This window comes from Theropithecus gelada, chromosome 8 (genome assembly GCF_003255815.1).
Source record: "Theropithecus gelada isolate Dixy chromosome 8, Tgel_1.0, whole genome shotgun sequence".
Classification (NCBI taxonomy): domain Eukaryota; kingdom Metazoa; phylum Chordata; class Mammalia; order Primates; family Cercopithecidae; genus Theropithecus; species Theropithecus gelada.
The window spans coordinates 29,266,012-29,293,449 of NC_037676.1; the positions used below are offsets into that span (position 1 = coordinate 29,266,012).

General features: G+C 42.3%; 1 protein-coding gene across 3 annotated transcripts in view; it reads left to right on the forward strand.

Annotated features, from left to right (window-relative positions):
• RBPMS (RNA binding protein, mRNA processing factor) overlaps nucleotides 1-27,438 on the forward strand; it is a 191,442-nt gene that overhangs the window by 138,947 nt on the left and 25,057 nt on the right. For 2 of the 3 annotated variants that reach the window (XM_025394222.1, XM_025394223.1), the window contains exon 6: nucleotides 24,948-25,078. In XM_025394222.1, coding sequence (XP_025250007.1) covers nucleotides 24,948-25,078 — 131 coding nt within the window. Of the gene's footprint in view, nucleotides 1-24,947; nucleotides 26,717-27,438 lie in introns of those variants that run through there. The other variant, XM_025394221.1, reaches the window with a different exon arrangement.

Here is a 27,438-nt window from a genome sequence, read left to right on the forward strand (position 1 = left end):
CTTTTGCTTGTTCTTGTGTCCCCTCTATTTACTGTAAATATAAAAGCTTGATTAGATTTGCAAGGTTTGGTTAAATTCAGCCTTGCCATTTTGGGGTATGAGTACATCATAGGCTGTACTGTGTACTTTATGTGACATCCGTTTATAAAATAACTAATTTGGGGGCTATTCCATGTTGGGTGTAAACTAAGAGGGGTTTGTGGATTCAAGCCTCCATTGTAAGGTCCCTATCACCTTCATTTTAACGACTTCATGTATTGATCTTTTTCCTCATTACTTCATTAGTGACTGAAAAATGTTGATTTTTCTAATTGGTTGTTTACCCTGAAATATACGTCATCCAAAAAAGCAGGACAAATGCTTAATTCTTTTCCTTTTAGTGCAAATTTTCAGCCTAAGACATTGGTGCCTGGTAATCTCCATTGGTGATCACTGTTTCGTGGGGGGTTGTTTGTTGCATCGTCGTTGTTATTGTTTCCCCTTTCCCTGTTTTTGAGTATTATCATGAACTCATGATTTTTAGTATATTTTCAAGGTTTTCAGAATACCGCAGTCATTATTCTTTCTGATGTCCAGGGGCAGGGAAGGGACAGTATCTTTTTGATAGAAGGATATACCAGGACTCCCTCAGTGGACTGAGTTTTGGAATGTCCATCATTTGTAAGAGTGATGCGGTCTCACTTCCTAATGGTTCAGAACCATTAGAGGTACTTCCTGGGTGCCCAGTATGACCTATGACTGTTAGAGTATAATGCACTTCTTTGGCTATTTATCTGGTTAAAGCAACTCCTTTATCCACAGAAAAGCCCACTTTTTTTTTTTTTTTTTTTTTTTTTTTTGAGACGGAGTCTTGCTCTGTCACCCAGGCTGGAGTGCAGTGGCCGGATCTCGGCTCACTGCAAGCTCCGCCTCCCGGGTTCACGCCATTCTCCTGCCTCAGCCTCCCGAGTAGCTGGGACTACAGGCACCCGCCACCTCGCCCGGCTAGTTTTTTGTAATTTTTAGTAGAGACGGGGTTTCACCGTGTTAGCCAGGATGGTCTCGATCTCCTGACCTCGTGATCCGCCCGTCTCGGCCTCCCAAAGTGCTGGGATTACAGGCTTGAGCCACCGCGCCCGGCCAGAAAAGCCCACTTTTACAGCTTTGTGAGGATAAAATTTTTAGAAAGGAAACAGATTTTTAAAAAATTACTAAGATTCTTTAGGAACTACAGTAGAAGACTGGGATTACTAGTGACTATACATTATTTTTTATTTTCTTCCCAATTGTAAGGCTGTGTCAGCAGAACATGAAATTAAGCTAAAAGTGGAAAGGTGGGACATGTAATAGCCAGAATGTTCATCAACAACAAAAAAAATTTATCTTGTAAAAAGTGTGTCTTTGCACGTAAAATAAACATAAAACAGACTGAGCACTGATATTGACTAGATGCTTTAAAATAAGCAGAAGGGGCAGAAAGTTAAATATTTAGATTAGTTCAAAATGTTAGCTTTATAGTAGTGTGCCATTGATGGAGTATTCCTGGAACATGTCTTCTCTGCTTGTTTTAACACCTGACCTTGGTCCCTGAAATGGAATGTATAGACAGGAAGACAGTGATATGGGTGGGTTTGTTTGACATTTTCTCTTTGTTTGAATAAGCCCTTTAGTTGTTTCTTAATACTATTGAATATTTAGTGGCTTTCTAGGACCAAGACAGTATGGTTCTGTCATTCTGTCATGATTGGTTTAGGTTCATTCACGTTTTCCCCAAAAGGACTAGACACACTTGAATCTGAGGTTGAATTTAATTGACTTTTTCATTGTATGTTTATGGTTTATGAAGAATAGATGAACTTTGTCAACAAAGATGGTGCCTGGCAGAAAGATTGAAACTTAGTAGGCTCTTGTTGTGGGAATGTTTATTTCCCTGCTTCTCTCTCTCTCAGGGTTGTTATATAAAATTATTTTAGATTACTCATATAATTGTGAGTAATCTAAATTATATGAGTATAATGTGAGCTTAACGTCCTCCATGTTTATCCATGTTGTTGCAAATGGTAGGATCCTCTCTCTGCCCCCCTTTTTAAGGCTGAATAATATTCCAATTCATGTATACACCACATTTTCTTTGTCATTTGCCATTTAGATTGCTTCCATGTCTTGTCTTTTGTAAATAATGTTACAGTGAACATGGGAGTACAGATATTTGTTTAGACGGTAAATCTTAGGTTGTGTTGTTACCACATCCTCCAAAATAATAAATAAAGAAGATAGAATGAGAGAATTGGAGAAATGTTGTTCAGAAGAAACAAAATTTCAGTTAGACAGGAGAAATAAGCTCAAGAGATCTATTGTGCATTATGGTGACTGTAGTTAATAATGTAATAGATGCTTGAAAATTGCTGGGAGAGTAGATTTTAAGTGTTCTTATCAGAAAAACCTAAGTATGTCAAGTAATTCATATGTTAATTAACTTGATTTAACCATTCCACAGTGTACACATATTTCCAAACATCACATTGAGCCAGGGCTGGTGGCACAGGCCTATAGTCCCAGCTACTTGTGAGGTTGAGGTAGGTAGATCCCTGGAGCCTAGGAGTTCTAGTCCAGCCTGGCCAACACAGTGAGACCCCATCTCTATTAAAAACAAAAACACACACACACAAGAAACCAATTCCAGCCTGGGCAACAAGAACGAAACTCCACTTCAAACAAACAAACAAAACATGTGGCTGGGTGGAGGGGATCATGCCAGTGATCTCAACATTTGGAGAGGCCAAGGTGGGCAGATTGCTTGAGCCCGGGAGGTCAAGACTGTAGTAAGCCATGATGGAGCCACTGCACTCCAGCCTGGGCAACAGACCAAGACCCTTTGTCAAAACACAAACACACATGTGTAATGTTGTACACCATAAATATATACAATTTTTAATTTGCCAATTGAAACTATAAGTTAATTTTATATACTTTTTAAAAAGGATAGGAGGAAACTTTTGGAGATGATGAATATGTTTATGATATTGATTGCGGCGAGAGTTTCATGGGTATATACTTACCTCCAAACTCATCAAGTTGTAGACATTAACTATGTACAGCTCTTTGTATATCAGTCATTTCTCAGGTGATTTTTTAAAAAAATACTTACCTTTCTGATAAGCAGAAATGGCATGACATTTTAATAGTTGATTAATAAAGTTTTTTGTCATATACTTATTGACCATTTAATTTGAGAATGGTATTTTCCAGTTATTTGTCAATTTCTTGTTTTCCTTATTGATAGGTCTATATAAGAAGAATAATGCTTTCTTGACTAGTGTGGTTTGCTTTCAGGTGGATGCTTTCCTCATTGGTTGAAGGAGAAGTTGGTGATTCTGTTTTCTTTTTTCCTCTCCCTCAAAATTAATAGTATGAGCACCTCCACAGCTGGTGGTTTCTCTTTAAAATAATGATGGATTAGGCTGGGTGCAGTGCTTCATGCTGTAATCCCAGCACTTTGGGAGGCTGAGGCAGGCAGATCACTTGAGGTCAGGAGTTTGAGACCAGCCTGGCCAACATGGCAAAACCCCGTCTCTACTAAAAAGACAAAAATTAGCCAGGCGTGGTGGTGCGCGCCTGTAATCCCAGCTACTCGGGAGGCTGAGGCAGGAGAATTGCTTGAACCCAAGAGGCAGAAGTTGCAGTGAGCTGAGATCGCACCACTATACTCCAGCCTGGGCAAGAGAGTGAAACTGTCTCCAAAAAAAAAAAAGTTATAATGATGATGAAGTTCCTGTTTTGTTTTACCTCACTGAGCTGTAATTGGAATAAAATGAGATAATGTGCTTTAAAATATGTTAAGTACTACATAACATATTTGTTATGTAGTATGGCATGTTGCAGATACAGTCCAAGGCTTAAGCAGCTTCATTTGGAGTATCATTTGAGTAAGGTTCCTCTAGAAATCTAGTGTGCAGGGGAGGCCAGGGCTGTAGGGTGAGCACATGGCAGGGGAAGAATTCCTCAAAATTGTAACTGTAAAAATAAATCTAACCTTGATGCTTTTTCTTTTCTTGATTTCCATAAATTGCATTATACTTGATATAGACCCATTTTGTGATCTCATAGCTGCATTAGCATGTTAATTTCTGCTGAGTGGGTTAGTAATCAAATAACCAAATGGATAGACAAGAAAAGAGACTTTATAAGTGGATTATCTTGCTTTCCAGTGTTACCATTTGAAATGATGGTCTACTCAGTTTTACTTTAACTTTTTGTTACGGAAAATTTCAAACATATATAAAAGTTGAAGGATTTTTAGCGTAACGTTTTATTGCTTTAAGTTTGTTTGAATCAACGTTCAATATGTTCCCTCTCATTCATTTTTTGCTTGCAGTTTATTTGTTGTGGAACCCAGATGGTTGGTCCTGTAATTTCCTAGGTATCTCTGTGGTTTTGTTTAGCATGATTCTGTTTCTAAATTATCTGCAAATTAGTAGTTATCTTTTATATTTTTTTTTATCATGCAAGAATACCTGGTAGTGTGTGCTTCAATCAAGAGGCACATTGTGATGTTTACAGCCATTGATTATCTTTATCAGGATCTACCAATTGCCCATTCCTTTTTATGTTTATTTACTTGTCTTTTGGTTATGTTAATGTATTTCATTAAATTAAAAAATATATTATGTATTTATCAAACAGTGCTGTATGAAGATTATACCAATGTACACAGCCAATAGCCATGTACCAGAATATCCGTATTTTTTTTATTTTATAGATATCTGAGGTTTAAGGAGACATGTAGTTTTCCCCAAGATTACATAGCTATTCAGTACAATACTCAGCTCTATATATGTAAATTTTGCGTTAATCTCAGACATAACACCAGTTTTCTTCTCTCCTTTCACTGTTATTGCCCATCTTCATTTTTTGAAAAATTATAGAAAGGCAGATATAAGTAGGGCAAGGTGAGATGAAAAGAAGGGAACTAAGCAGTTAACATAGGAGGATTAAAGACCCAAATGTGATTTCCAGAACATTCTATGCTTTCTTCTCTCATACTAATTCTCTAGTGCTTAAAATTCTCCAGCCATTGATAGTCATTACTTAGGCCTGCTAATTCATTCCCTAATCTTTTGTATTTTTCTTTTCTTTCTTTTTTTTTTTTTTTTTTTTTTTTTTTGAGATGAAGCCTGGCTCTGTTACCCAGCCTGGAGTGTAGTGGCGCGATCTCAGCTCACTGCAACCTCCGCCTCCCAGGTTCAAGCGATTCTCCTGCCTCAACCTCCGGAGTAGCTGGGATTACAGGCGCCTGCCACCACGCCCAGCTAATTTTTTGTATTTTTAGTAGAGATGGCGTTTCACCATGTTGGCCAGGCTGGTCTCGAACTCCTGACCTTGTGATTTGCCTGCCTCAGCCTCCCAAAGTGCTGGGATTACAGGCGTGAGCCACCACACCCGGCTTGTATTTTTCAAAATAAACATTTGATCACATTAATAACTTTGGAAACTTAATTTCAAACTTTTCCAGTAAAACTACTTTTTTGTAGCCCTTTAAAGACCACTATTAGCACTATTTATAAAAAGTACCAAAGCTGGGATCCTGTTGGAATATTCCAAGTTTAGTCTATGATACCATTTTTGCTAGCACTTCATCAGTGGATATATTTACAAAAAAATTTAATCTAGATGTGTTTGATGTATCATTAAAAGTTATTTCAAAAATTATTTTATTGTAAATGGTTTTCAAACTTAAGTTCTTCTTCTAAAATAGCAATTTAACTTGATTTCTGGTAAACAGTTAAAGATTAGCAAAGTTTTTAATGTGATAATTTTTAGTAGAGGTTAAATTTAGGAATTAGCAGTCTCCTACTTCTAGTTCAAATCCAAGTGAACTTTTAGAAGTCTAAAATATACTGGCCTCTCTCAAGACCTAGACACAGATATCAACAAATGCCAAAAGAGATATGCAAACAGGAAACTGTGATTCTTTTAAAAAATATTTTACATCATATAATCATTTTTCCACTTGACCCTTCTCCTTCCTCCTCCTCCTCCGCAATAGAAAGAATCTACAGTAATCCTGTAGAAACTTTAGAATCTAATCTTTCTGTTTTTCTTCCCCACAACTCCCTATTTATATATGTTAAGTGCTACCTGATACAGCAAACACATGTAAATGATGTCCTTTCAAAGTTCACTAGCCTCCTCTTTGAAGTCATTTAAAATTCAGAAGCCATAAAACAAACCATCAGATAAAAGTATGAGACTTTATACTGAAATAGAACCATAAGAACATTTTTTTGCAGTTTCTGCAAGGAATTACTCCTTTCAGTGAATCAATAATGACGTTTTAGGTCAGGAGAATGGAAACTGCTTGCGGGGGAACGTAGGTAGGTGACTCTAGTACAGAGAAAGGCATTTGATGTGGCACAGACCTAAGGCCAGGTAGGTGGCGGGTGTCAGGACCCATGCTGTAGAGCTGTCTGCAGGTTGCAGCTCCTCCAGCTGGCCTTCCTAGCCCTGACCAATTGCTCTGAGGCTTCCAGCCCTAAGCTGCTTCTCTTGAATTCTCCTCTGAATACCTATACAGTGTGTGAAAGAATTCCTTGCCACTCATGAGAAATGTATAGACGCATTTGAAAATATTTGATGCACTTAAATCCCAGATTAGTAGCAATTATGCTAACAGATAGCATTTTCATCAATGGTTTGATGAAAAGCCATTTCTAATAGATGGGGGAATCCCATAGTGACATGAGAAGAGATTCACTTCCCACTTTGTAGAGTCCACCTCTTTAGCACACTGTGCAGGCCCTTCATGATCTGCACCCCCACTCCTCATCCCCAGATCTCCAGCCATTAGGTCTCCTTGAAAGCCGTGTTCCAACAATACTCAGCTCTGGGAGTCTAAAGAGAGTCCATCATGTATTTTCTTTGCCTTCAGGCTTTTTGCTTAAAGTACCCATTCCCTGGCCATAAATTTAATACCTTTACAAATTAGCTGCTTGTCCTTGAGAAGTCACCTTCACCATCGCTTCCTTCATAAAGCTTGCCAGGCTTTCCAAATGTTTCCAAATGTAGGTTAATTGCTCTACTGTGTTGGTTACTGCTGTAGAACTGTGTTTATTCAGGCAGCAGCATAGATACTGATTACATTTATGTGGGACCTTTGGTGGAAGACAGGTTCCCCAAAGTGAAAACAATCCACTGAGATAAATTTTCTAAGCCCAATTTTGTTTTACTGAAGGCTGGGAAGCCCTGAGGTTGGTTCTTGAAGCACACACAGCCTGGAGAAAAGCAATTCTGGATGTATGTGGCTACCCCTTGATTTGGATGAATTACATTCCAGTCAAAAGGAAGAACAGATTTGAAAATGTAATGACAAGACTGACTTCATTCAGGAAATCATAACTAATTTTACCAAGCTAGGGGTGAGTTGATGGTGTGCAATAAATTTGGGAAGAAGGAAATGGGAATCCTGGATTACAATTAGTAGTTTTCTTTAATTCAAAAGGTATTGGGAGCTATTGCAGATCTGGAAGAAGGAGAATTTACATTATCAGAAAGAACTCAGCAACAAATTTTAAAGGAGATGTGGCTTTGTTTTAGGTATTTTCTCATCTAAAAAAATTTAAGAGAATGATTAAAAATGCATCACCAAAAGTGCCAGGGTGATGATTCAGATAGCACTCTGTAGCTCCATCCTAAAAAGGGCATGCTAGCCTGTTCTTCTGATACGTACTTAGAAAACTTTCCCAGTGCTCTCCACCTCTATTTCCAGCACCATTTGCCCCTTTGGACCTGATTCTCATCTAAAGATATTCTATTATGGGAAGTAAATACACCCTGAGAAAAATAACGTTCTGACAAAACCTTGAAGTGAGTTCTTGTAAACCCTCAGACAGGCTACTCATTCTATATTTGTAGCAGGATCAGAGGAATTACCAGATGAAACAGCCCTGGAAGCTGGTGTGAGCATCCACACCACAGGCCTTCCTCTCGTCCCTAATCACACAGCTACCCTGGGAAGCCTTTTCTGGGGTCTCCCAGTCTCACTCTGGGTGGAGTTTGTTCTTCTTTCCTCAACTGCCGGTTCCCCAGGTCTCTGAATTAAATTTTCTATTCTCGTCTTTTTTCATAAATTCTCTTTGAAGATCCAGAGACAACTCTCCCAACAGTTTCTATTCCCTCTGAGACATTTGTAAACTACTGTCTCATCACCCACTAGCTGGCCCACAGCCATTGGTTACATACACAGCCCAATCTTTTCATCATTTACCATCCAAGCCCCACACTGTGTGCTGTGGGCTTCATGATCCGTTTACCAGACTATTCCCAGCCCCAGCATCCTGTGCTGGGCCTCAGCACAGTGTGAGAAAAGGAAAACTTGGAGGGGATCCAGCATGAAAAAAATGAAAGATTGGGAAGAGGAGTGTCTGTGAGAAAAGGATGAAGGAGCTGGGTAGGTTTAGCGCTTGAGATGAGATGGAGAATGAGACGTATGTTGAGAGATTGTTTCAGTTTCACCTTGGTTATAATATCCATAAAGACAGGTTTAAAATGGTAATCCTTATTTAGTGGTGGACTCTGTGTGCGTGGGATGTCACATTGCTTTCGGAGAGGTACTAAGGTGCTCAAGCAGCCTCTGCAATAGGATTTAGTTCCCTGTCTTTTCTATCCTTTGTCTGATCAGTCTTGAGATTTTACTGGTAAAGAGACTGGAGAAAGAGGGGTGGGTGGACAGGACACAGAGGATGGGGGAAACTCCTGCAAGTATGTTTGCCTGATGGGCTCCAGATGGGGAGCCGGGACATACCTGTGACCATGGTGGGTCATTAGGTCTTACGTAGTTCTGGGAACTGGTGAAACCTGGGGTCAGTAGATGGTGCCTGTTTGACCTTTGGGCATCTTTAGGAATGAGAAGTTCAAGAATGATGATGACAGCAGCTGTTACTCATTCAAGACATTTCTGTTAAACACGTTACATTCGTTATCTCATTCAATCTTCACAACACCCTGTTACGTAAATACAGTTGTTATTCTCATTTTACAAAGAGGGAATTAAGCTCAGAGTTTTAAAAATGTGCCCGTGGTCACATTTGATAAGCTGCTCATCTGAGGTTTAAAACCAAGTCTGTCAGGTCACAGACCCCAAGGTGGGGTTGTTTGGTTTGTTTTAGCAGCGTTATTGAGCTGTAATTCACATACCATTCAATTTAAAGCATGCAACTCAGTATTTTTTGTATGTTATTAATTTTTTTAAATTGTGGTAAGGCCCAGCACGGTGGCTCACGCCTGTAATCCCAACACTTTTGGAGGCTGAGATGGGTGGATCACGAGGAGTTCGAGACCAGCCTGGCTAACATGGTGAAACCCCGTCTATACTAAAAAAAATTAAAAATTAGCCAAGTGTGGTGGCATGCCCCTTGTAGTCCCAGCTATTCAGGAAGCTGAGCAGGAAAATCGCTGGAACCCAGGAGGCGGAGCTTGCAGTGAGCCGAGATCACGCCACTGCACTGCAACCTCGGCAACAGAGCGAGATTCTGTCTCAAGAAAAAAAAAAAGGTGGTAAAATTTTTTTGACATAAACCTGCCATTTTTTTAGTATACAATTTAGTGACATCAATTACATTCACAGTGTTTTGCATCCGTCACCACTATCTATTTCCAAAACTTTTTCATCACCTTAAAAACTCTAACTGCATACCTGTAATCCCAACTACGGGGGACACTGAAGCAGAAGAATCGCTTGAACCCGGGAGGCGGAGGTTGCAGTGAGCTGAAATGGTGCCATTGCACTCCAGCCTGGGCAACAAGGGCAAAACTCCATCTCAAAAAAAAAAAAAAAAAAAGAAAGAAAGAAAAATGACTCTAACCATTAAGCTGTAACTCCCCATTCCCTCCTTTCCTTGTCACCTGGTAGCTGAAAATCTACTTTCTGTCTCTGTTAATTTGCCTACTCTAGATACCTCATATAAGTAGAATCATACAGTATTTGTCCTTTTGTGTCTGGCTTCTTTCCCTTAGCATAATGTCATCAAGGTTCATCCATGTTGTAGCATATACTAGAACTCCATCCCTTTTTATGACTGAGTGATGACCCATTGTATGGATATCTTGTAAACTACATCTTGTTTATTCATTTGTTGATGGACACTTGAGTTGTTTCCACCATTTGCCTATTGTACAGAGCCCAAGTTTTAGCTGGCATGTATATTACAACATAAGCTGAGAACCACCCCAGGATGAGATCTCCTGATTTCAAGCTGAAGCATCACACCATGTTGCAGAGAACCGGTAGCCTCAGTATTGACAGTCAGGCTGACCTGAGTTTTGAAATAGTCTGTATCACATTAGCTGTGGGGCATGGGCCAAGTTATTTAACTTCTCTGATTCTGGGTTTCTCAGTCTCCACTATCCAGACAGGTAAACAAAACAGTACGGTTGAATATGTGTTCTATTGTGAGAAGTTTTCTTTTTTTCTTTTCTTTTTCGAGATGGAGTTTCACTCTTATTTCCCAGGCTGGAGTACAATGGCGCAATCTTAGCTCACCGCAACCTCCTCCTCCTGGGTTCAAACGATTCTCCTGCCTCAGCCTCCCGAGTAGCTGGGATTACAGGCACATACCACCATGCCCAGTTAATTTTGTATTTTTAGTAGAGATGAGGATTCTCCATGTTGGTCAGGCTGGTCTCCAACTCCCGACCTCAGGTGATCCACCTGCCTTGGCCTCCCAAAATGCTGGGATTACAGGCGTGAGCCACCGCGCTCAGCCATTCATGGGAAGTTTTCTTAAACACTTTACCTTTTCAATTATCATGACAACCTATGAGAACAGGTACTACTACTACCACTATTCTTCCTCCTCCTCCTTTTTTGATAAGGAAATTTGGCCGAGGTCACATAGGTGGTAAGTGACCAGGGACTTCAAACCTAGATCTGCCTACCAAAGCATTATACCAATCCCTCATGCAAACCATATATATATGTATGTGCTTGTATTATATTATATGTATGTATATATACACACACACATATTTATTTCACTTGTTTATGTACCTTTTTCCATCTTTATAGACAGGTCTTTTACGTTACTATTTTCGGTGGCTATAATAATGGACCATTTTGTAGTTATTGAACTAGCCCATAGATTTGAACATTAAGGTATTTCCCCTTCGCTAATTAAAAAGAACTTTATATGACCATCTTCCTAATACTTAACCAGCAGTCGGTTCTAGATTTGTAGGGGACCTTGCCTGCACTGGGATGGCTTGGACACCTTCATTCTAAAATGTTCTGAAGCTTTAGGGAGGGAAGAAACCCCAGAAACTCCTTGGTTCCTATGTTGGATCACCCGCCAAAGATCTGAAGTCATTCCAGAGTCAACCAGTCTTCCTGCTGACCCTAATGCCCAGATTTCCTTGATTTTGCATCAGTGCAACTGAAAAAAAGATTTCAGACTGACAGGCAACCTTTTTAGTGTTTGAAGGTAATCAGTTCATCCCAGACCAGTGATCCTCATGAGATAGAATTACTTACTATTCCGCAGAACGAAGAAGCTCAGTCTAAACTCTTGCAGTTTTCTTTTGGTATTTCAGTGCTTCTAACCAGGTTAGGATACCCTGTTCTCATATATGAACTCTGCCTGTCATTCACTTCCCAAGAATGAGTACAGTCTTCAGGAATGAGAGGGCAGGAGGGGGGAGTTGTTTACATTAGCATTTGCCAAGTTTTTACTGTTTATCTTACCGGAAAGTCAACAGTGTGACTATTAACCTCCTGCATAATTGAAATTTGGGCCTTGTTATGGTTGTTCTTAAACTTGTGGTTAAATCTTTGTGATTTTTAGAAGGCAAAGAGATGGAGAGTAAAAGGAAGATAAAATATGACCATTCAGGGGAACTGAGGTCCATGGACACCTGGACCTGTTCGTTGTAAATTGGCAGGTTCATTGCAGCCGGTGGAATGAATGATAAGGGAATTGTGTAGATCAGAGTCTCCCAAGGTACTCAGCCAATTTTGTTTAATAAAACTGAGTAGATTTTTTTGAGCAGATCACATTTCCTTGGTGAAGCTGGAGGGCTGTGAGATTTCTTTTAAAGAAAGTCTGCTCTTAAATGAAGAGCATTGTTCTTATTTTTAAAATAAGTACTTGAACACCAATATAATTAACAAAGCTCTATCTTCTAGTGATCATTAATTTATTCTTAGTACAAAAGAGCTGAACAATATGTCTGAGGCACGAAGAATGAGGAAGAAACAGTTAAACATGAGAAGTGGCTGAGGGCATACATTCCAAAGCACCACTCCCTGCCACCTCCCTCTGGTAGGTAATGACTGCAGATCATCTGATGAATCAAGGGATTGTTTTTGTACTGAGGATAGATTTCCTATAGCAGAGACAACATTATTTATAGCCCCAGATTGTACTCCTTACCTTTTTTCCTATATTAATGTCACTTATTAATGTTGTTGTTGTTTGACACTGTGCACTTACTATATGCATGTCAAATTCGCATTCAGTTTTTATAATGAACTATGTGTTAGTTTTTGTTTTTATTTTTATCTGAGGAATCAGAGGCTGGCAGAGATTAGGTAAGTTATCCAGTGTTGCACGGCTGATAACATTTACAACTAAAGGACTTAAAGGGGAGAAACGCCGGTTTGACTTTCAGATGAAGATTATTGAGTCACCTTTCACCACCGTACACGTACATTCCGGAATTACCTCATCTATAATACTGATACAAGGAGGTCATTTGTTCTTTTCTTGTCCATACCCTTTTCAGTGACCATCTCCTCACCCTCTAAAGAGTTCCCAGGTCTTTGGGCACTTTTCAGATGACACACCACATCTTCCTTAATAACCTGCCACTGTGAAATAAGGAGTTCCATTTCCAAATAGTTTCTAGTACATTCTGCTACCCACTCCCACCCAGCATCGCCGAGATACATTCAGTTAAACAGGAATTACCTGTAGAGAATCAGGTCCTTTTGTAACTCAGCGTTACTGCCCCAAATCTGGGCTGGAAAAATAAATGCTGATGATACTCAACTAGCATTTGCCTCACAGCAGGTGCCTAGTAAGTGTTTGTTGAAGACAAACACTTGTTAACCAAGATGAATTAAAATGTGAGGGTGGCCCCGACCAAATGAACATTTTTGGATTTTGTGGACTTTATTTATTCATGCTAATCATAACTTCACTTAAGAATTAGCCTCGCCGGGCGCGGTGGCTCAAGCCTGTAATCCCAGCACTTTGGGAGGCCGAGATGGGCGGATCACGAGGTCAGGAGATCGAGACCATCCTGGCTAACACGGTGAAACCCCGTCTCTACTAAAAAATACAAAAAACTAGCTGGGCGAAGTGGCAGGCGCCTGTGGTCCCAGCTACTCGGGAGGCTGAGGCAGGAGAATGGCGTGAACCCGGGAGGCGGAGCTTGCAGTGAACTGAGACCCGGCCACCGCACTCCAGCCTGGGCGACAGAGCCAGACTCAGTCTCAAAAAAAAAAAATACAAAAAAAAAAAAGAATTAGCCTCATTTTGTTTTTTGTAACTGGAGACTGCCCAATTATTTCATCCATCTTGTGGCCTCATGGCTTAACACTCTCAGAAAACATTTTTTATTCACTGTGATCATGGAGTATGCAGGGGGATTATCCTTCAGTGGCAATGTGGAACTAGCTTGCCTCTGAAAGCAAGAGAGGTGAAGGAAAGCAACTCTCAGGCAACAGATGTTTCCAGAAGTGGAGTTTTGCTTTGCACTGCAAATTTAATCCAAGGGCATCAGATTTTTAAAACATGAATGAATCAAAGTAGGAGAGTTTGGAAAAGGAGGACACTTTTGAGATTTCCACACTTTGTTGCTAGCAGCTTTGTTACCTGTGGAGAGACAGTTCTGGGTCCATGGGTGGCTCTGCTCCTGTAGGTTTTTCTTGTTTCACAGTAATTGGCAGTAACAGACTTTTCTTACTTAAGTGATTGATCTAGCCTGGCTTAAAGAGATGATCAAATTCCTTGGCACACAGAAATGTTTAGCAGCCTTCTTCATATCCATTGCCATTGTGGTGCCTGATATATCTGGTGCTAGTGAATAAGTACTCATTACTCAAAGAAGTGTAGAACAGTTGCTGTGGAATTTCTTTTCAGGACTAATAAAAGTATAATTTTTTCTTGTACACAAATCAGGTATTTCCCCCACCAGAATGCCAGATTAAACTATTTCAAGTCTATAAAAATTGTTTGTTTTGGCCGGGCACAGTGGCTCACGCCTGTAATCCCAGCCCTTTGGGACGCTGAGGTGGGTGAATCACGAGGTCAGGAGTTCGAGACCAGCCTGGCCTACATGATGACACCCCGTCTGTACTAAAAATACAAAAAATTAGCTGGGCGTGGTGGTGGGCGCCTGGAATCCCAGCTACTCCGGAGGCTGAGGCAGGAGAATAGCTTGAACCCGGGAGCCGGAGGTTGCAGTGAGCCAAAATTGCACTACTGCACTCCAGCCCAGTGACAGCATGAGACTCTCCAAAAAAAAAAAAAATTGTTTGTTTTTAGCCTAAAACTACAATTTGCACTCTGACTTCTGAAAAGCACAGAAACTCAGTTTGAAGGCAGTGATGCCTTGTCAGGAATGTAGACTCTGGAAACAGATTCTTTAGATTTGTATCCTTCTACCTATAAGCTGTATATGACCTTGGACAAGTCACTAAAACTCTCCAAGCATCAATTTCTTCATCTGTAAAATGGAAATATTAGTATCTAGTTCAAAGGACTAAGGGGAGATTGAGACTTTATGCTTGTGAAAGATACTATACACGTAAGCACAAAATAAATACTTGTTCTGGTTTCTAGGGACACATTAACATAATTTTAAAATAGGATTTCAGTCATTGATGTTTTTAGCATTCCCTGTGGATGGATTAAGGGCAAGTAGCCCACGGCTAGCCAGCATAGATGGGGAACCAGAAGAACGGGGGTGGTGGAGTTGCTGAGTTCCTAGAACAGGAGAAGGCCATGGGTGAGAGTGGGAGCCACAGCTTCATTCTGGAGTTCCTTACGTGGCTCATAGAAGAGTTTGCTTATGTGTGTGTCTAGATTTGTGTTATTTGTGCTATGGAGTATATTTTGGGGTTCTGACTCATCGGTTTCCTAGGTCAGTGGCAATCTCTTTAAAACTGATAACTGTGACAAGTTACTAGTTTCTGCCTTTTTTCTTCAAGGACTGGAACCTTTGCAGATTTAAGAAAACTGACATTTTCTTAAAAGTCAAGGAAATGTGCTAAACTGTAAATCATTGGGTGAATTACATAATTCTGAAGTTTATATCCTCTTGCTATTTGTAAGTTAGTTGTAGGCACTTTGTAATATCGTTAATTTTAACTAACTTTTCTTGAATATGTTCTGTGTGCCAGACATATGTGCTGAGGATAGGAGATTACAGTTTTGTGAAGGACATAGACACAGAAAAAGATAATTTTTCATGTAAGCAGTAGGTGCAGTGTTCAGGGTACGCATAGGCTGTTTTGGGAGGTGTAAGAAAGGATATCTGGTCTATACTGGATTTTCATGAGAGCTCCGTGCCTTGATGAACACTCTTTTAGGCAGCACCTGTCCCTACTAAGAGTCCCAGCTGAGAAATGGAAAGTTCATTAGGTCAGATTCATTAATTATCAAAGAAATCTACATTAAAATAATAGACTTGAATAACATTTCTTTAGATATAGGGTGTTACTATGTTTGCCTAGGCTGGCCTTGAACTCCTGGCTTCAGGTGATCTTCCCACCTCAGCCTCTGGAGTAGCTGGGGTTACAAGCATGTGCCCCGTTCTGTTTTTAAGGATGATTCCCAGTGTTGTTATATTAAAAATTGGTATAAATGTTGCTACTTTGGGGATTATACATTCAAACAGCACAGTTAGGTGTATTGAGGTCCTTAAAAGTGTTCATTTCTGAAAGCTTGGCAAGGTTATCTGGAAGGCTGAGGAGAGAGGATCACACGGGCCCAGGAGTTGAAGTTGTAGTGAGCATTGATGATCAGGCCTATGAGCAGCCGCTGCACTCCAGCCTGGGCAACATAGTGAGACCTTGTCTCTAAATAAATCAATCAATAATGCATGGATGAATGTCTGCTGTGCAACATGCACTATGCTCGGTACTGGAGATACAGCAGTAAGCACAAGAGACACAGGCCCTGCACTCAGGGACCCTCTAGTTCAATAAGAGATCATCTCTTTTTATGGACTAGATAGAGATGAACCCAAGCAGCAATTTCATTAAAAAGACACCTCTGCCTCCCCTTGGCTGTCATAACCATCCTTCTCCCTTGCTCCCTCTCCTCCCTCACCACATAACAGATGTATGCCAGAAGAGGTGTGTGAATGACAAATGAAAGTTTTACTAAAACACTTTTTGTTTATAATTTTTTTATTTAAAAAAAATTAATTTCCACCTGAATCATAGACTCACGTTGCCCTGAAGATACACTTCCTAAAACACTTTTTTTAATGTTAGAAGAAATTTATTTTCCTTCCTTTTCTACTCTTTCTCCTTTGTGGACCTCCTTTGTGGCGGGCACAGTAGTGAATCTAACAGACAGTATGCTGCTCTCATGAAGCTTACCCAGGTCTCTAGCAGAGTGGGACTGAGCAGATTTTCTTAGGTTGTCCATATGACACAAAACCATTACGTTCTGAAAATACAGCTTCTGTTAAACATCCAGACTCGACTGCAGTTGTCAAGAAATTCAGGCTCGCAGAGAGGCTGGCAGACACTTTGAATCTTCAGTCTGCTAATGACAGGGAATGGACTTTCCTGAGGAAACTCTGGGTAACCCTCATCCCAGCAGCTGCAGGTCATAGGAAAGAAGAGGAATGAAAATGTCCCCATGTGATGAGTAAGAGTAGGTAATAGTAGTGGCTTAAGTTCCCAGAGAAACAGTTTTCTTCCCGCTTATGCTCAGGGTTCCCTTCAACTCTCGGATTAGAAAGCAGATCCATTTATTTATTTATTTATTTTATTTTATTTTATTTTATTTTATTTTATTTTATTTTGAGACGGAGTCTCGCTCTGTCGCCCAGGCTGGAGTGCAGTGGCCAGATCTCAGCTCACTGCAAGCTTCGCCTCCCAGGTTTACACCATTCTCCTGCCTCAGCCTCCCGAGTCCGGGACTATAGGCGCCCGCCACCGCGCACGGCTAGTTTTTTGTATTTTTTAGTAGAGACGGGGTTTCACCATGTTAGCCAGGATGGTCTCGATCTCCTGACCTCGTGATCCGCCCGTCTCAGCCTCCCAAAGTGCAGGGATTACAGGCTTGAGCCACCGTGCCCGGCCAGCAGATCCTTTTAAAATCCTGGATTGCATTGCATGATTTCTTGGCCTCGAAGAGGAGGTGGGCAGTAAAGGAAGAAGACAATCATCAGAGCAGTGACTGGTCAAAAGAATGGCGGAAAATCATTAAATGGAGAAGTGACTCTGGGCCAGCTGAATCATGACCACCTGCTTTTGAAATTTCCTTGGCATACGTATTTTGGGGTCTGTTTGCTTTTTTGCAGACAACTTGTTGCTTCTGCAGTTTGTATTAGAGAAATAGTGGAGTGGGGAGACAGCGGAAGTTAAAGTCGGTCCGGCTAAGAACCTGCATTTGGGTAATAGAAGTAGGGATGGGAATGAGAAAGACATAGAGAAGATATCTTTATCATCAGTAGATGGAGATAATGAACATGGAGAAAGGCAGTGAAGTGCAGAAGTGAAGGGTCTGGACTCATGATCTTGATTGATTCACATCCTGGCTCTGTGAGAGTCATTGGGCTGGATATTTAACCTTGCTGTGTCTCAGCTTTCTCATAAGGTAAAAGGAGCTCCTGCTACTGTCTCCCATGAGGATGATTGGTGCACAGAATGTGCTCAGTAAACAGGAGCTCCTACTGTCCTTAATACTGCTATCATCACTATCATTATCTTTGTCATCTCTATTGTTATTAGGACTTAGCAATTGTTTGGACATGGGAAGTGATGAAGGCTTCTAGCCTGAGGAAAAGGGATAAAGGAAAGTGTTGGCGGTAAGAAAAGGAATTGGTTTATGAGTGACAGTAAGTTCACTTCTCGATGAGTTGAGTTTGATGAATTTAGGGTGTTTACATTGGAGTAGAAATCAAAGCTATAGGTTTATGAGTCATCCTAAATAGAATTAGTAGTTGAAGCAATGGAAATGACCAAGGTCCATGATAGAGAGAAAATAGAAATAGTGGAGAGCCAAGCTGAGACTTGAGTTCTCCTCATGACTGCAGCACATAGTACAGTTGGTTCCCTGTACAGAACACAAAAATCGCCATGGTAATTAGTGCTGGGTGGTGGAAAAACACCTCCTTTGAGCTATTCACCCACTTTTTTTTTTTTTTTTTTTGGACACTGAGTTTCACTCTGTCGCCCAGGCTAGAGTGCAGTGGTGCAATCTTGGCTCACTGCAGCCTCTGCCTCCCAGGTTCAAGCAGCTCTCCTACCTCATCCTACCAAGTAGCGGGGACTACAGGCACCCACCACTACACCCAGCTAATTTTTGTATCTTTAGTAGAGACGGGTTTTCATGTGGGCCAGGCTGGTCTCGAACTCCTGACCTCAAGTAATTCACCCGCTTCAGCCTCCCAAAGTGCTGGGATTACAGGCATGAGCCACCATGCGCGGCAACACTCAGTCTTTTCATTAGCTTCTTTCATAAAAATCTTCATCTACATTTGTCTTCTTGGGAAGCCGATGATGTGTTTGACATTCTATGGGAACCGTATTAGTTCCCTGGGGCTGCCGCAACAGATTACCAGAAACTGGGTGGCTTCAATGGACAGAAATCTGTTCGCTCACAGTTTAGGAGACCAGAAGTCTGAAATCACGGTGTCAGCAGTGTTGGATCTTCTAGAGGCTCTGAGGTATTCCTCTGTTTGTAGACATACCATTCTAGTCCCTGTCTTTGTCTCAAGATTCCTAAATCTATCTGCAAAGACCCTGTTTCCAAAAACAGTGACATACTGGGGTTCCAGGTGGATGTGAATTTGGGGAAATGCTGTTCACCCTATCACAGGAGCTAGTGTGCACTGCCCTGTGCCACGGGAGCTGGTGTGGGCTATATTCTTAGTCCTGTGGCGGAAGAGCATGTCTCAATAGGCTAGTACTTAAAAGAGTGGGCCTTGTATGGCTGATTTTTAAAAGGCTTACTTAACAGACATGGATCAACTACTAGCTGAGGTATGTGAGTGGGAGTTGACTGCTAACAGAATCCTTGATTTATTTTTCTTGTTTCAAAATTTATATTATTCCTATTAAAAATGGAATTTTTCATCGTGTTTGGATTTTCTGTGTCATGGCTGCTGTTTTTCCTGGCCAAATTCTTCATCTTCGAGGCAAGCTCTCCTGGAAGCCTCTGTCCCTGAGTTTTCTTATAGCAAATTGAGTACGCTAAAAAGCCAGACATAAAGACCACCTGCATTCCAAATGGGGCCCTGTCACCACCAGCAGCAGTGGGGGCATCACCCACCCCAGGGAGGAAAGGATGGTATATAGAAGGGACTCCGAACTATGAGACAAGAGACTTCAGTTCTGGTCTCAGTTCAGACATTATAAGTTATCTATGAGACCTTAGATAGATCTTGGTGCCTTTATGTGCATATTTCTCTTCCACCCAGAATTAACCCTCAGTCTGGCTGTTTCTTCACCTGAAGGCAGGATGGAAGTATATTTTTTCTTCATTTTCTCAAGTATTAAGCAAATGGTTGATTTTTTTTTTTTTTTTTTTTTTTGAGACAGAGTGTCGCTCTGTAGCCCAGGCTGGAGTGCAGTGGTGCGATCTTGGCTCACTGCAATCTCTACCTCCCGGGTTCAATCAATTATTGTGCCTCAGCCTCCCAGTTAGCTGGGATTACAGGTGTGCACCACCACCCCCAGCTAAGTTTTGTATTTTTAGTAGAGATGGGGTCTCACCGTGTTGGCCAAACTGGTCTCGAACTCCAGACATCAAGTGATCCACCCACCTCCACCTCCCAAAGTGCTGGGATTACAGGCGTAAGCCACTGCATCTGGCCCAAATGGTTGATTTCTTGATACTGTCTTATAATATGGTGGTAGGCATTGGTAAGCAAGAATAAGAGCTTGCCGTCCAGGAGGTAACTGCTGTGACTGGGGAGGTGCAGGATATGGTGGAGCACAGAGAAAGCAGTCTTCTAGACTAGAAGTGCGAGGCCAGGCCCCTCCCCACCCCGGGAAGCGGCGTCTAAGTAGAGCACAGTGAAGAGTTAAGCTGGGTGGAAGGAGTAAGTAACTGATGAGTAAGAGTTAAGCCAGGCAGGAGGAGGGGGAGAAAAGTGCCCCTGGCAGAGGGAGCAGTGTGTGGGAGAGAGGCAGGCATAGTCATGCAATGGAAGTGACTGATCCCAGACCATGAGGGAGAACCAGATGAGAATCAGGGCTGGAGAGGAGGATGAGGGCCAGATCATTTGGGATCTTATAGGCCATTACATGGAGTTCAGACAGTATCCACAGAGCAAGAGGAAATCACAGAAGGGTTTGAAGTGGCATGACTAAATTAAGAGACAGGGTCTTACTGTGTTGCCCTGGGCTGGAAGTGCAGTGGCACAGTCACAGCTCACCGCAACCTCAAATAAGTCCTAGGTTCGAGTGAACTTCCCACCTTAGCCTCCCGAGTAGTTGGAACTAAAGGTATGTACCACCAGGCCTGGCTAATACTTTGTTTTTTTTTAAGATACGGGGTCTCGCTAAAGTTGCCCAGGCTTGTCTCAAATCCTGGGCCCAGTCGATCTTCCTCCTCCTGCCTCTGCCTCCCAAAGCACTGGGATTACAGGTGTGAGCCACTGCATGCAGCCAAAATGTGTATTTTTAAAGTTGTCTTGACTTGAGTGTGGAAGCCAGGAGGGCTTTTAGGAGGCCTTTTCAGTAATCCAGTAGTGTTGGTGAAGATCAAGCTGGATCATGGGATAGATTCAGCAGGACCTTGATGAAAGAATGAATGAGAGGGAGAATAGAGTGACCACTAGGTCTGTGGTTTGGGCAGCTGAGTGGAAGGTAGCATCTTGCTGAAATCTGGAGCCAACGAGGACAGGGCATTGAGGGAGCATGTTTAGTTTTGGGTATGTCGAGCATGAAGTTGCTGTGGAATATTTCCAAATAGATGTTTTCAGGAGGCAAAAAAGTTCTTTATTTTTTCTGAGACAGAGTCTCACTGTGCCCAGGCTGGAGTGCAGTGGCGCAATCTTGTCTCACTACAAGCTCCACCTCCCGGGTTCAAGAGATTCTCCTGCCTCAGCCCCCTGAGCAGCTGGGACTACAGGTGCCTGCCACCACACCTGGCTAATTTTTTGTATTTTTGGTAGAGATGGGGTTTCACTGTGTTAGCCAGGATGGTCTCGATCTCCTGATCTTGTGATCTGCCCGCCTCGGCCTCCCAAAGTGCTGGGATTACAGGCATGAGCCACCGCGCCCGGCCTCAAAAAAGTTCTTAAACCTTGTGTTACCAACTAAACTCAGAGATATATGGCCAAACTTAAGTCCATTAAAGATTCTCTTTGTTCTTCCATCTCTCAGTTGTTTCTGAGAGTCATTCATGTTTCTCTCTCTTTCAATGTGACCGTAGACTGGAAGCTGCACCTTTCTGCATCTGTTTCCTCATCTAAAACGAAAAGGCAGAAGATGATCTTCCCAAGCTCTGTAGGCTTAAACCTTCACCAGACGCTCTGCAGTTCTTTGGTTTCAAAGGGATTACAGGGTGGAGTTGGAAGTTTCTAGTCCTTGTTTTTCAGAATCCAATTTGAGCTCTTCTGGTTGCATATTCTCATGCTAAGAAAAAAAGCCTATTCAGATGTATATTGTGAGCCCTCAACAACATTATCCTCAGAAGGTGCAAAAAAGAAAAGATGTAGCCAGATTGGGGCAATGGGAAAGGATTTGCCCAGCCTCTCAGGAGGGACGGATTAGGCCCAGACAAAAAAGCCCTGGCCTCTTGATCTGCCCTCTTTCTGCTCACTGGGGCCTGGCTCACTCTGGGTGGTCAAGAGCCTCTTTTGTCAAGAGGAATCTCACCCCCTCCCTAAACTCCAATTCATCCCAGTGGGCCTTGGGCAGCAATCTTTGTCTTCTTTTTTCAGCCTTCCATCCTGTAAAGTTTGAGCAGGATGATGGGCAGTGACTCAGGAAGGTGAAACCCATCAGGGCCTTGCCTCCTGCTTCAGTGGGGAGTCCTTGTGAAGGGCTTGCGCTGTGGAAAACCGGTCTCTCTAGCTTTTGTAATTTTCTCAAGCAACGAAAAAGCAAACAAATGCAAAAAGCTCATTCTGCTTTAATACCCACTTCCATCAAAGGGGAGTGTATGTGTGTGTTAGGAGAGTGCTCAGGCTCCTACTGAAAAGTTAGGTGTTTGTGAGGCCTGCTTCAGGTGCGATCCTGACCTGGTCAGGCCATGTATCTTTTGATGTTTGTGGTAACTCCACATTCCTTCATGAGGGGAGAAGGGAGACAGATGATAAGATGTATCAAGGGATTTATCAAGTGTAAGTTCACCTTCATCTCTTTTAGACTTCTGCCTTACCACTACTTTACTATTACTCAGCAATTTTGAGTTTAGGGAATTTCAGAGCAAATCCTCTTTTCTGCTGGCCTAGGTTTTGTGCATATGTTAATGGTGAATTATCTCTAAGCATCAGTAAAGAACTAATGGGAAGTAATGCTTCAGGATAAAAATAGAGAAAGGTCTGGAAATCATAAATTCCAGCAGTCAGGCTGACATTGAAATCTGATTCCAGCTTATCTCTGTTGCTTATCTCTTTAGGATCAGATATCTTAAAGGACATATTCATTTCATTTTTTTTAAGTTTCTAAAGGAAGAACCCACTGATCAGGTGGTTCTCTACCCACCCCACCCCAGTTAGCCAGGACGATAAGGAAGGACCACTGACAGGCTGCAGGCCAAACACGTTCCCCCTGAGGGCTCTGTCATTTGGAATCAGTTGTATGTATCAGTTTTATAGTCTTTATAGCTTTATAGTCTTCCACTATCACAGTGGGAACAGACAAGCATAGGCCACAGATGAGTGTATGAGGATTTAAAAGACTCAGAATGTCTTAAAATAGCCTGGTGGCTAAACAACAATAATAGCTTGGCATTCCTGAGAATGGTTGTTTGTTTAAAATTCAAGGCATCGGTTCTGGTAGCAGTTAGTTTCCACTAGCTGGGCTCCCACATTAGCTACTCTGGAAATCACAGTCTCATCACAACAGGAAGCATAGGGATCTATTAAGCTCCTCCCAGCCCTTCTGAGGGTGGTCCCTAAGCCTTGGGCTACAGGCACCTACACACCCTAGAACACAGTAGATGCTGTAGACCTGATCATTTTAAGGACTGTAGTGATGTTATTGTTACCCTGACTAAATAATAATAATCAGTCCACTCTTAGGGGCTTATTTCTCCCACCTAGATACACAGGCAGTCTGTCTTTCCATCACCAAGTCCTGAGGAGGTAGCTTTTACTGCCTTGTTGAGAGGAGGGAGTCGGGAAGGCTAACCAGCAACAGTATGTTAAATCACATTGTTGGGGTCCCATCATATTTGGAAATGGGTACAAACTGCCCTCTGAACGTATCATTAGCAGTCAGCTCTTGACTCCCTACCATCCTGAGAGAAGCTCGTGCCATGCAAGCTGGCTGTGGGGAAGCCTCACCTACCCCCTGCCCACCAGATCCACATTCACCCACAGGCTCTGCTACTTTCTGGTTTCTCCGTAGAGCAGTCCGACATCACACCGAGCAGAGCAGTTTTCTGTTGCTAGTCCCCTTTCCGTATTGAAAAGTTTTGGGGGATGGGAAGGATGCAGAGACACTGGGCCTGGAATGGCTCCTTAGATGGTGGGAAGGAATAAAGTGACTCTGTTGACCTTGGGTCACATGCACTGTAGACTTAGGGAAAGTCCTGAATGGCAGAGTTACTAATGACTATCAAATCACCTTTTGCTGACTCCCCTGGCAGTCCTGGATAGCGTCCTTGGCATACTTGATTTCAGATTTTGACAGGTGATAAAAGCACATCTTGAGATTGCTGCTTCACAGGGCCCAGATTCCTTGCTATTGACTGATGTTATTTTTGCCTTTCCTGAGAAGCTCCCTCATGTGTTTGCTGCTACTTTTAATGGATTGCTTCCTGATACATAGGAGGCCCAGGCACTTGCCCTTCAATCGGGCCAACTGCAGCCTGACCTGGGTGGAATTGGAGCTGCCTGAGGAACACTTAGACCAGGCGCTTGGCAACATGACTCACTTTTTCCCCCTAAAAGTTAGTCTGTAAAGAGCAACTGGAAATGTTTACATCTTTGTGGAGTGTAATTTTAATTAGGATTCTCAAGGTTTTTCACCTCAATTCTCTGAATTTTTAAGATCTTAAGTGCCCTGTGGTCACAGTATTTGGCCCTGTACTTCTGGGGGCTACATGGAAAATGCTTGATGATCATGACTGACTTGTCAATAGTAATTATGCCAATAAACAGAAAAGCCTTCCAGTTCTGGTCTGTTGCGGCCCTGCCGTTAAGCCGTTGTTTTCCCAAAGGCTCTGCAGTGGGTTCTCATGGGATATCTTTCATTGGTTCTTTCTCTCCCTTTTCCTCAGAGGGCCACATTTTCTGTTTTGTGCAGGAAATTCCCACTGTTTTGGGTTCCCCAGCTACAGTTGGAAAGACATCAGAGTGTTCAAGGCAGAGTCCAGGCCTGAGATCTCAGCAGGCCAGACAGACAGCAGATGCTTGTTGCTTTTCTTGTTATATTTTTCGTTCCTTGCTTAGCACTTATGGGACCAAAGCCAACAAACAACAGGTTGTGAAAAGAATGAGAGTCATTTGGCTTCTGACATTGATTGGGGCTCGGGGTTTTGGGGTGTTTTGTTTTCTGATTTGAAACTAGCTGTTTGGTAACCACTAACTCTCGCCTTATTCTTTTCTTGCAGATGAGCTCACAGTGCCTGCACTTTACCCCAGTAGCCCTGAAGTGTGGGCCCCGTACCCTCTGTACCCAGCGGAGTTAGCGCCTGCTCTACCTCCTCCTGCTTTCACCTATCCCGCTTCACTGCATGCCCAGGTAATTGATACCCATCGGCCACGACTTCACTCACTCCACCTCCAGTCCTTTCAAACTTGGTTCCCCAGAGCACACCATACAACTAACACCTATCCAGCTAACAGATCCACCTTCAAGAGATTAATGATCCCCTCTAAATCAAGCTGACACTCCTTCAGGACTTACGAGGATCGTCTGACAGCAATGATATCACCCACTGCCTGATGTTTGCCCCAAATGACACCTCTCTCTTCCTTAATGATCTCACCTCATATCGCACATGAGAGACTGGGGCAAGTTTATCCACTTGGCTCCCAGCTAGCTAGAGGGCATCACCGGAGCGTACACGTGTGTGCCTTGTGTGGAAGGGCTACAGAGGAAGGTGTGTGCTAGGAGCAGGGAATATGTGCGTCTGTGCGTGTTTCTGTGTGTTGAGAGTTTTCCACTCTCGTGTACTGTGAGAAGAATCTCTGACCAAAGGGAAAGCTTCCATGGGGGAAGGCTATACTTTCCTAAATATGTTACAAGAAAGATTAAGGGTTCCTTTTCTCCATTTTCAGGAAACCCTGTAGAAAAGGAGGTACAAGATAGTGTCTAAGATGGAATTACAGGTCAAGGTAGAGATCTCTATTCTGACCAGCTTGCTTTCTTAGTTAAAAATAGCCTGATTTTTATAAACAAACTTCCTGTTTCTCCACAAAGGTTACTATCTACATACTAACACTTCCTCTCCCCTTGGAGAAAATACTCTCTTAGCTTTGCTTTTAGCGCAAGTAGTAGTAATCAGTGTAAAGATTCACCTTTGGAGATCACTCATTCTTTGGCCTGCAAAGATTGATGACCAGTAACAAATAGAAAGTACGTATGTAGGTTTCATTTATCTTTCTGCATGTGTAATTCAGCCTTTAAATTTTAAATTTTCAAAAATTATTAGGCTGGACAGGCGGAGTTTTCATTTGCTTGTTTTGCTCAGTGTTTGTTTACAAGGCTGGATGAAATAAACAGCTTCCCAGAAAACTTCCTTCTGACTTAAAACTCTTTTATGTTGTACAGAATTCACTGTCTTGATAAAGACCACCTAGAAGCAGCCCTCGGTGAGGGTTCTTGAAAGTCATGGGGTCAAGATTGTTGTTGGCTGAACATCTTTTAATTCTTTTCGCTGAGTTACCAACACATTGTGCGTGCATTGACGACCCGGCTTCCTGGGCTGCCTTTGGTGCCTGAGCCCCAGTAATGATTGCCCTCTGTGTTGGGAGAAGAAGGGAGAAAGCAGTACAAGTAGTGAAGAAAAAAATGTAGGTGGTGGTGGTGGTGAGAGTACATGGCATAGAAAATAAAGGAGCCAGGATTACTTGTGCCTTTGGCTTCTCCTTCCCCTGCTGCTTTTTCTTCCTTTTTCCATGTCAGTGCTTGAGAACCCTCACAACTGGCAGGTAACAGGGTGAGGGGATAAAATGTAAACCTGTGGGTTTCTCTGCTGAGTCATTAGGATCTTTGTAGCAGGCTGCGGATAAATGTGTGGATGACATGGGGCAACTAAGAGCCCCTTTTGCTTGCCACCTCCCACCCCTGCTCTGGATGGTGTCCCCTCTTGCTGGACTGCCGAGTACAGATCACGTGGCAGTTAAGGCAAATGTTAATAAATACCATAAAACCGTGGTTTGCATAGTCTTCTGAATAGCCATATCAAGAGTTGACAACGGCCAGAAAGTACTGGGAATGGTGGCTTTTGGATATGACATCTGCCCATTCTTCATTCATGTAATGGGTAAAATCAGAAGTAATTCTGGAGATACGGTATGGTAAGAGAAGGGCCTAAAGAGTCTCAAGAGATTAGAAAGCATATGCCATTGTAAGGAAGGATGGGGAGAGACAGTGCCAAGATTAGATGGACTCAGCCATTTGACTTAATGGGATGTATTGCCCATGGTGGCACCCTCCCCTGGGAGTTCTTGATCTTGAGACTTTCCCAAACTGGAATCCACTTAGCTCTGCCACATCGGTCCCAGATTTGGTGGGACTCTCATCTGATACCAGTTTTCAACGCCACTTCTTGTTTGGAGTCATTCCCAGTGCAGGCATGGACTCTGTGAACAAATTCCATTATTTAAATTTATTTGTGCAGTATGAGAATCAGAATGAGCTAGTAGAGGCTCTACAGATCAGCTGGTCTGACCCATTTGACAGATGAGGAAACAGGCCTGAGAAGATGGAGGGAGCTACCCACAATCTGAAGTGGCTCTGCCATGACTAGACCCAGGTCACCTGCCTCCCAGGCCTGGCTCTTTCCACTCCGAGGTGCTGGCTCACCACAGACTTATTCTTTAATGGAATTTTGGAAAGGCCTCACTCCAGTGACTCCTTGGATCTTTCTTCTCTAA